General features: G+C 45.3%; 1 protein-coding gene across 1 annotated transcript in view; it reads right to left on the bottom strand.

Annotated features, from left to right (window-relative positions):
• rfx3 (regulatory factor X, 3 (influences HLA class II expression)) overlaps positions 1 to 8062 on the bottom strand; it is an 11133-nt gene extending 3071 nt beyond the window's left edge. The window contains exons 1-4 of the mRNA XM_060048399.1: positions 4660 to 8062; positions 4398 to 4492; positions 3849 to 3937; positions 1757 to 2117 (exon numbers count right to left, since the gene is read on the bottom strand). Coding sequence (XP_059904382.1) covers positions 1757 to 2117; positions 3849 to 3937; positions 4398 to 4487 — 540 coding nt within the window. The 5' untranslated portion in view covers positions 4488 to 4492; positions 4660 to 8062. The remainder of the gene's footprint in view (positions 1 to 1756; positions 2118 to 3848; positions 3938 to 4397; positions 4493 to 4659) is intronic.
• Positions 8063 to 11187: the final 3125 nt, after the last annotated feature.

Raw genomic sequence — 11187 nt, 5'->3', positions numbered from 1 at the left:
ATAGCTTCTTTTCCCACATTAAAGCGTTTCAGATCTGCAGTTTGTTCAACCCGCCTGGGTCTTTGTGCGTCAAAAATGTGTAAGCAAGTGCATCACGAAATGCCTCGATCTAAAAGCTAAATCTAATCCAATCAACATGCGAAAAGTAACGTTTTGGTTTGCCACCGTCGCCTCAAAATACACGCGGCTTTTGATTGAATTGCTATTCTGGGTTTCTTAACACACCTATATACCTATTAGGTATGATTACGGCTGCTGCCACAATCACAGAAGCCAATTCCCTGCGTTCAGCAGCATTAACATAAAGACCCGAACACTGCTCAGCGGGTTGAACTTTGACAGCTGCGTTTCACAGACAATGCAGCCTTTAATAGTCTCAAAGAAAGTCCTTTGCATTCACTCTCAGGACCCAGCCACGGGATATTCAAATTAACGACGATAACATAACAGAAGGCCGTGCTCCTACGATTGGAGACGGCAATTAAGATAAATCCGCGGCACGAGTGCGGCAGAGAGACCTAATGGACGAGTCCTTACCCTCCGCCTCCGCTGCTATTAGAACTAAAAGGGGATGCATTAGAGGAAGGTCTTTAATGTCCAAATAATGATTATGCAAACAGGAAGAACGAAAGAAAGGGCAGGGTCCGATAGGGATCCTGGAGAAGGGCCCCGTGGCGAGGAGGGTAGGGAGAGATAAGGGTTGCTTTTGACACTGACGTGACAGCTAATCAAACAGAGCACAGCCTGGATGTTATAGCGGGAGGGGAGAGAACAGGCGTTGGGACACGTAGGCCCGCTCTGCCCTACATGAGGGGTAGGCTGAGCCCGCGCAGTGGGACTTCATGTTTGTGACAAAAGAGTGCTGAGGTTCTACACTGGATGCACAATGAACCAAGTTTCTTCAGCACTCCGAAGAGTAGTGGAGGCGATAGAGGAAACAGGGCTGCACCTCCCAATTATTTTCATAGTCGGTTAATCGACTAGTCTATTAAATCTCATTAATAATAGAAAATGCCATGGCAAGTTAACAGAGTCTAATTGATGTCTTAAATGGGCTGTCAAGGTCTGGTCGGTTGGTTGGTATGCACTTGATCGAATAAATCGCTGGTGTTACTTTCATAAGGCTAAAAGCTCTTCTTAATTCATTATTTGAAGGGGCAGGAGGGACAAATTTCGATCAATCCGTTAAAATTTTGAGAGATGGGCTTATTTTTTTTAGAAATAACATTAATTATGAATGAAATATTATTGACAGATTCTTTTAATTTTTTTATTCTCATTTTGTTCCCCGTCGACCAATCGATTGGTCTTGGAGTTGGCGGACGAATATTTGATTTAGTTGACCTCAAACCAACTTTAATGCCCTTTCTTTATCTGACAATAGCCAAGAAAAACTGAACTATTCCTTTTTAATGCTCTATGAACCAAATATTTGAATGGAAGAGTTCAACATTAAGCAGGAAATGTTTGTCATTTGTACTTTATCAAAGACTTTAGCGATTCATAGATTATCAAAATTTGTTATGATCGATATTCTGGCGGTCACCTCAATGATTCATTTACTTCTTGTTGCAGCCCCAGCAAGAAGTCAACAATAATATAATATTGATAACAATCATGATAATAATGATGATGATGATACATTGCTACTAAGGATAGTAACAATGACCATAATGATGAAAATTATCATAATCATATCAAAAACATTAACAATAATCATGACGATATTCATGATGACGATAAAGATGATAATGACGATAAAGATGATAATGACGATAAGGATAATAAAAAAAAGGGGTGTCCATACACTCACAGTGGCCGGGGAGGCCCGGGTGGCCTGGCCCGAGGCGTGGGGGGCGCTGGTGTCTATGAGGTATGCGCCGGAGCTGCCGTCGATCACCTGCCCCCCGGCCAGGCCCATGCCCATCACCCCGTTCCCGCCGCCGCCGCCGCCCCCGCCGCCGCCATCGCCGTTGTTGTTGTTGTTGTTGTTGGTCATGCCGTGCGACGCGCCCACCACCACGCTGGGCACCTGCGACGAGCCCGCCTGCGTGTCGAAGTAGCTGCCGCCGCTGTTCTGGCTGTACAGCTGGGGCTCCGTGTAGGTGTAGGTCCTTCTGGTCGGGAACAGGAGGGCCACCCGTTAGTGGGGTCGGGTCGGGTTGGGAAGGGGGGGGGGGGGGGGGGGTGCTCTACGGAGGGCCGAGGGGCGGGAAAGGCGGGAGTGGGCGCGCCGCTTTTGTTTGTAATTACGCCATCGTGTTATCTTCACGAAAAGGTGCAGTGGGTCTGATGTGGGAAGGTCAGGGTGATGTTAGGTTGCAGACTGCACCCAGCCGAGTCCCCCCCCCCCCCCCCCCCCCGTCCGTCCGTCCGTCCGTCCCCGAAACCTGCCCTTTCCAAAGTCCTCTGAGAAGCTACAGTGGCCTGTACTGGCCGGTAAGGTGCCAGTAGGTACTTCCAAAAAAGATGTATGCGTCTTCTTCAGGGAGTATAAAATCAAGAATCGATCAAGGAACCTCATCTTGACACTTGGCCAAGTCTCAGGTGATGGGGTTTCTTGATAAGAGTTATAAATTGTATTTATTCAGAAACTTTTTCTGTTAAACTATAGGCTAAACATGGCTTACAAGTAAGATAGCTATAAAAAGCGTTTGTCCTTTCCGGGCTACTGTAGAAACATGGCGGGCTCCTTGGAAGAGCAACCACTCCCTGTGAAGATATAAAGGGCTCACTTCAAGGTGCCAAAAACACGACGACTCATGGATTATGATAGAGATAGATATACATAAAATCTAGCCCCGAAGTAATGAAATTATGAGTTTTGCGTAAAATAGATAAAACACATTGTATTTAATTTATAAATATAATATATATTTTTTAATTAAAAATGCCACCCATTGGATTATATGACTACCTCAATATAAAGCCAAACATTCTGCCAATAACCACTGTGACCCATGGACTACGCTAGAGCTGCACACAATAGGTACCTTACTAAGCCTGGCAAACCGAGCAGCTGACAGTGAAGTCCCTTGAAAAAGAGGCCGTCTAAGAGCAAAGGGACCACTAACGGCTCACACTTGTCAAGCATTAAGTGAGCGAGTGTGTACAAACCCCACTTACTAAGAGGCTCAGGGGAGGCTGGTTGTGGCTACCGCACTCCACTGATACTTCTGGTCATCATCAGGTGACCGAGCACAGTCACAACACTGAAACCCACTTCCCCCTGCTCTCACACACACACACACACACACACACACACACACACACACACACACACACACACACACACACACACACACACACACACACACACACACACACACACACACACACACACACACACACACACTCTCTCCCTCTCTGATGCACACTCCACCCATGTCATGTGCATGTGGCATGAACGGGGAAGTCATCAGGAATCCAGCAGTCCGCCATGTTTTAACAGAGCCTCTGGGGGGGGGGGGGGGGGGGGGCACAGAGACCGGGTCGGACAGCAGAACCCTTAAAGGGCGGAGCTAAGCCTCGTTTCCTTTTCATCCAGTTTTGAAATCATCTGCAATGAGACTTTATTGCAGATGATCAAAACGAAATGTTCAAAGACAAACAAAATCTGCACTGCGAGGCTTCTCTCAGATCAGAACGCGTCTTTGCCTCGCTTCCCACCACAAAGGCAGCATGAGCATCCCTCTGATTGGCCGGAGATTAAGGAGCCGCCGTGAGGCCCGCGGCCATGTTCGGAAAATCAATTGCCGCCTGGCCGAGCGCAGACCAACAGGACGGTCTCAAGCGGCTCCAGAGGAAGGGGGGGGCGCTGGGGGAGTGGGCGGGAGAGAGTGACTTACATGGTTCCATTGGTGTAGATGCCGCTGGTCTCTTCTACGTACTGCACCTGCGCAGGGTAAACGTGCTGCACCTGCTGGACAGTCTGGGCCTGTGGAAACGGACCGAACAACAACAACAAAACAAGACAAAAAACAAAAAGGAGGGCAAGCGTTTAGGGACTAAAGTTAGCAAGGCAAGCACACAAGGCGAAAAAAAAACACACGATACCTCAATAATAACACTTGGCAAATGCCCGGAAAATTCTTTTTACTTTTTCTTACACGTCTGAATGTGTCCAGGAGTCCCGTGTGGTGTCGTATCATTACGTCTTGTGCACTGCGCCTATGTGTTTAGATGTGCGCCGCACTGTCCGTGAAATGAGTTTCCTCTTTGGGGGAGGGCAATAAACGACGATCCATCCCATCTGTTCACTGACCTGTATTTACCTACTTGTACTCGACTCACCCGCTCGCATTCTCCCTTACTCCCTATTGACTTTAAAACCTTTTTCTTTTTCCACACACACACACACACACACACACACACACACACACAGGGGCCGGCATTACCTGCTGGCTGGAGGCGGTAGGCTGGCCAGGCACGGTGGTCTGTAGAGGGACGGTGGAGGTTGAGCCAGTACCGGCCTCAGGGGTCTGCATGGCGCCTAAACAAAGAGCCAAACACACCGTTTTAGATGCTCGGGGGCCGAGAGAGCACTCAGAGAGAGCCGCGGGTCCACACCTAGGGGGACGGGAAGTGTGGCTGTTGACACCCGTCACAAAAAGCAAATAAAGACGTTGGTATTCTGATAAGCGTGTGCTGAATGCTAACCAGAGCTAGCCGCTGGTGTGGCGTCTCCGTCTGTGGCGCTCACGCATCCGACGCATGCTGCTGCTGCCGTCTCCGCACACACACCCGGCCGCCATAAAAGTTAATGTTTAACAAGGCGCCTAATTGCTGCCATTCTCGGAGCACGGCGGCTCACGTTACAGCGTTCACCCGAATAATACAAATAAAAAGCTAGTTTCCCCCCATTCAAATTTCAGACCCAAGCGCTACAAACAACCACCCTTGTTTAAAGCAACCATTACTAGAGTTGTGTGCATCAGCGTGTTGCTCCGAGGGGGATCTACCTTTCACACACACATTCAGGGTAAATTAAGAAGCCAGCGTTGCGTTTCTCCCTGCTAAACACATTAACACGTAGAGCCCTGTATCGATGAGTATGCCCATCGCAACCACGCACGGCGCCTCTCACATTGTGGACTTTATCGGGAGTATGGCCTGCCGAACGTTCCTGATCCGTACCAGGTAAGCGCCCTGACACACACACACACACACACACACACACACACACACACACACACACACACACACACACACACACACACACACACACACACACACACACACACACACACACACACACACACACACACACACACACACTTTCCATGCCCAAGCCTCTCTTGGTTAATTAAGAGCGGTCTCCTAACTGCAGCAGGCTCTCCCTGGGGACTGCTCCGTCCCTCTAAGCCCTGCGTATCATGCAGGTGCCTGGTGTATTATTTTTTTTTTTCCTGTGCAGGCCTGAGATTTGTTTATTAATATTCTTCCATCTCCTTGTTATAAAAGGTGTCCTTCAGAAAAAAAAAAGTGTGTGTATGTGTGGGCGTACATACGTGTGTGCTCTTCATTTAAATCTTTGAAAAGAGTAACATTAATAATCAACAGGTAACGCAAGGCAACAGGTCTACCACTACGCGGAGCGACCACGGCGGGTATGGTCTTTAAGCGAGAGCGACAAGACGCAGGTTTAAGAATCATGGCAAAATATATACACACACACAAGGACAAATACACCACACACACCGCCCACACACAATGGTCTAAGATGTATTCCCTTTACTCGTTATTCATAACGAGGCCGCTTATCCGAAAAAATCCACGTGGTTTCGGCTGCGTTTTTTGGTACAAACAAAATAAATTATTCAGCTAAAAAAAACTAATATCTAATATCGCCAGTAAACATGTAATGCCCGGGAGACGCAGGGAGACAAAGCAGTGCATCAAGCAACAACAGTTGAGGCAAATCCTCCTCCCCAAAACAACTCGAAACACAGAAAGGTGGAGACTTTGATCCCCCCCAAAAAAACGCAACAATACGTCTTCGGAACATGGAGCCAAATCAAATCACGGAAATCAAGGTTAAAAAGAAATGCCCAGTCGCAATCCAACCCAGTGGTTCGCAAACACACACACACACACACACACACACACACACACACACACACACACACACACACACACACACACACACACACACACACACACACACACACACACACACACACACACACACACACACACACACACACACACACACCTTCTGCCTCCCCATTCAACCGTTCCCTTGTGGCCCACTTAAACGCTGTGCTCCAATGACCAAGTGCAAGCCCTACAAAGACACACAGGAAAAGAAAGAGAAGAAAAAAAAAAAGACAGCCCGACTGTGGAGGGCAACGTCTTGCCCAGAATTTCCCTTTTTTTGCGTTTCTTGCCAACATCACAAACGCACAAAGAGTCCCAAGATTAAATGTGCTCCGACAAGACAGCTTATTCGCCGAATGAGTTAGGGGTTGTTCCTGCGCCCAAATGCCAACCCTAGATGTGGATTTTAAACTAAACCAGAACAAGGAAAAAAGGTTCTAAAAGGACATGAACGGTCAGGGGGCAGGTTGGAAATAAACAGAAGGTCACAAAGATTGGTTGTTTCAGAAGGGACTGAACAGCGTGATCTGTTTTAGTTCTGGCCTTTCGATTTTTGCCGCTGGTCATGAATTAAAATTGGACGATACTTATAATAAAAATAATGCTACAACTTATATTTGCTTATTACCACATCATTCTTATTCATTTGTTAACGTGATGCCGCTATGAGTTTAGTACATCAGGAGCACAGAGGGTTCTGTCGAATATCAGTTCTGCTCATCATGGGAAATGAATAGTCCGGCAAAAAAGAAATAATCTGTTTTTTCCCCATCGTCAATCATGCGTTACGAATGGCGGGCCGGGAGAACCGAATGAACCACGTTGTATTCCGCTAAGCCAGGAAAACGGATCCCTGAATATTGAGTTAATCGGCCCCCTTTCCTGGTGATTGGAAATGCAACAGGAGCCAGGCGGCAGGTGGCACAGTACTACGCCTGCCCTACCTGACTGCAGGTAGGACGAAACCCGAGCTGATCACTAGCTGGTCTGCCTGTAACTGTGTGTGTGTGTGTGTGTGTGTGTGTGTGTGTGTGTGTGTGTGTGTGTGTGTGTGTGTGTGTGTGTGTGTGTGTGTGTGTGTGTGTGTGTGTGTGTGTGTGTGTGTGTGTGTGTGTGTGAGAAACGGCAGGGGGGGATCATAGGGGTATAAACACAGCTTGGACAAACACATTGATGTTCTATGGAGTACATGAAGATGGGCAAAATTAGAGAACGTTAACTATATAGATATATTTAGTACCAGACGTTTCAGCATAATGGTGGCACCAACTACATCACCCAATAACTATATCATAACAAATGTATTTCTGTAGTTTCAGTCTTCTATATGCAAAGAAGCAGCTAAACAAGTCAAGCTTTAATTCGGAGTAGAGACAGAAAGTGGAAGTATGGGCATGGCTAAAATAAAGGATAAAGGATTAATTACCTATAGTTGAATAAACTACATGCTTCACACTATACTGGCATCTACTATGACATAGGCAACACGTAGGCTAGTTATAAACTGTATCTTTATTGTAAAAAAGAAAGAACATTTCACACAGCGCCTTATACACCTGTGCTCTTACAGATGTTTGATGGTCAAAGAAAAGAGTCAAAGCTATTTTATTTCCCTCCAGATGGCAGACAGTAAGTGGAAGGTAAATTATGATTACGATTTATTTATTCTTAAATTAAATTACTCTTGATCCAGTCCAATTCTCTTGTCTTGCTACGCTAGCTTCCGAAATCACATCATTGTTTTAATGATGGTGGTATTTCTAAAACCACTAAGCTAATGGCACGAGAAAGCGATATTATCTGTATGCAATTTGGAAGTACAAGATTTATCAGGTTCCACTTAACAGATAATGGCATGCCTTTTCATTCAATCAACCCACTTGTATTACTTTTTAGATTGAAAATGAATAGCGCAATTTAAAAGACGAAGAATTAAAGAGAAGGTATGCACAACTGCTTAATCCCCACCTGCCCGCCCCCTCCCCCTGCACACACACACACCTGTTTTCTTTCCTATTGGGAATCAGTGGCTTCAGCTGCACACAAGACCCCATGGACTAAAGACTAATTATGATGCAACATGAGGACACTGCAGGCTGTGACATTTCAAGCAACGTCTCATCCAACCAACACTGCACACCTTCATGTTGTCACCGAGGTATCCAAAAATATACATCCCCAAGCAATACAAGACCGTACAGCCCGTATGTAAGAAAGGCATGCCCTTTACAACGTAATAGCAATATCACTTTAATTTAATATAACAATATGCACAATTAAGTTGCATACATTTTTTTGTTGTTGCGTGAAATCACGTTTTATATCGGTCTCTTTAAAATGCATCGCCATCCCATCATTCAGTCACCCGCTCAAGAATGCGTTCCCTCTCTCTCACACACTCGCATCACTTTCATTCAATCCAGCCTTTACCTGTGTTTGTCCCTATTCAATCGGTTAAACAATATCGCAAAACACAATATTTCAAACGTAAGGAAGTAAGCAGGGCAGGTGCTTATTCATTGCCAGCCTGATACAAGGAAGCGTTAGCTTCTGATAGCGATCTAATGCCACAAAGAGTAGATAGAAATCGCTAGCTAGCAAGCTATCCCGTTTCCCCCAAGACAAAAGGGAAAGTAGAGTCTTGGCTGTTCCCAATAGCAGTGCATGTACGCGAAGACTGGCTAAACCCTACTTTATTGAGCTATTCCACGTTAGTAAGTTCGTCAAACCAATAGGATATACCCCAATAGCACCAACACGGGTGTGATTATCACGGTAACATAGGTGATCCACGAGACACCCAACATCCATTCTAAGAAAAGAGCGTTAGCTAGCAACCTAGCAACAGACACCTGCTCCTCCAGCTGACCAGCTAGCTTCATGATTAGCATGGACCTGTACCCTCTGCAAGCATCTTTCAGTTTTACACCATTTATTACGCAGGCATACTTATAAAACGATACATAGCTCTAAATAGGCATAATGTGTTGTAGCGGGGTAGATTGCAAGCGAATCGGACTTGTTACAACTGTAGTAATCTAGTCCCACGTCAGCTAGCGGGCTTGTTACAAAGAAACACCCTAGCTAGCAAACTAACCATTAATTCAGCCCACCTCGATTCAACATGCAAACTAAACTTACAGCATTTACATCAACTACACAGGAAGACCAACTTTAATAATGAAAGGGCCTGAAAACGCGTAAGAGGTTGCAATAAAATATGATTCAAACCTGGGCTGAGGACTGGTTGATGATGATGAGGATGGTGGAGGAGGTGGTAATGATGGAGCGAGCGGTTGTTGTTGTTGGTGGGTTACAGTCGCCAGGACTACGGTGACTATGGCCCTGCCTCACTGGGCAACAGTTGCTATAAAACTCACTGGGCACGCGCAGCATCACTTGCTTACTGCTGATTGGGTGGTGAGGGCTCACAGGGTCTTTTACAGGTAGATGTGGTTAATGTTAACATTTGGATGAGATGTCAGTCGTTCTCACGGAAGATATCCGTACCTCTAACAGTTCGGGGAGGAACACACATTAACATTTGGTGTATGATAATGTATCAATCTGACTCTTCATAAATATATAAATACACAGTATTTATCTGACCACTTCTGTATCTTCTGTATAGTAGGATCATAGTAAAATCATCAGGCTTACAGTATTTTTCGTATTTTTAATTTTAGCTTCTTTCTAGATGTACTAGAAAGCTTATATGTTTATTTCTTAAATAGATCAGGCAAATTGTAGGTATTTATTGCAGGACTAAGCTTCATAAAAGTCAAACCATTAGTGCTGAATGTAGACCTCGATGAATCATCCATTGTTTGACCTAATGTCCATCGTCTATTGATTGTTGATTCATGAATGTCAATCAAATATGTCTGATTTCCATAAACAAAACAAGCCCGATTTTATCAATCCAGAAAGCACACAGAGAGCACAACAGGCTTAAGCCTATCAACCTAAAATACATTCTGTTCAGGGTGAAACCTATGGAGGTAGAGTTTTCCTCAGAAAAAACTTTTGTTACCAGCCACACACACACACACACACACACACACACACACACACACACACACACACACACACACACACACACACACACACACACACACACACACACACACACACACACACACACACACACACATTGGTGTATGCTTTTAATACATTCTTATTTTTCTTATCAACATCTTCTATGATAAAATTGACAATTTTACCTTGTTATTAAGACACTGAACTAATCAAATCATTTACTTGATAGTGTTTGATAACAATCCGATTTGTCTTTGAGCTGATTGATATCCCAGTCTTTCTGAACCGTGTTTACAAAGGCTCTTCCTATGGAGCCTTCCAGGCCGGCCTCTATCCTTCATTGCTCATACACACACACACACACACACGCACGCACGCACGCACGCACGCACACACACACACACACACACACACACACACACACACACACACACACACACACACACACACACACACACACACACACACACACACACACACACACACACACACACACACACACACACAGTAAGACAAGCAATAATAAGGGGCTATAACCATATCTTCACCATGTATGTCTATATCTGCATTCCTTCTTGTGTATTTCTGTCAATTTCTTTTGAAAGTTCACACCTGACCAGTTTCCCTCAAATATTTCCAGATCCAGATAAACCCAGTTGCCACATCATCCGACATGCTCATCCACCACGGTTCTGATTGGCTCCCAATGATTTATATATTTCTCTGCAGGATTCCAATGGATTTCTCTGGGGTCCCATGGAGAGAGATTCCCCATGTGCAACATCTCTCCACGCCAACCATTCTGTCTCTATATGTCCAGCTCGGTCTCTTGTAGGGATATCAACACTGAACTCCTACCCGATCAACACACTCTTCTGTGTATCACATGCAAGATGCCTACCTTTTAGATCCATTATAAAGACAGGTGGCAGGAGAATATTGTGTGCATCTCAAAGAGATTGAAGGAAAAGGAAAAGCTAAGCTCCAGAGACAGTTTATGGTGATGAATGGGTCACTACTAGATGCCCACATAATACAGTGTAGTAACCA

The sequence above is a fragment of the Gadus macrocephalus genome, chromosome 4, assembly GCF_031168955.1.
Source record: "Gadus macrocephalus chromosome 4, ASM3116895v1".
Classification (NCBI taxonomy): domain Eukaryota; kingdom Metazoa; phylum Chordata; class Actinopteri; order Gadiformes; family Gadidae; genus Gadus; species Gadus macrocephalus.
The sequence above is the reverse complement of the archived record's forward strand: the minus strand, read 5'-3'. Positions and strand labels throughout refer to the sequence as shown.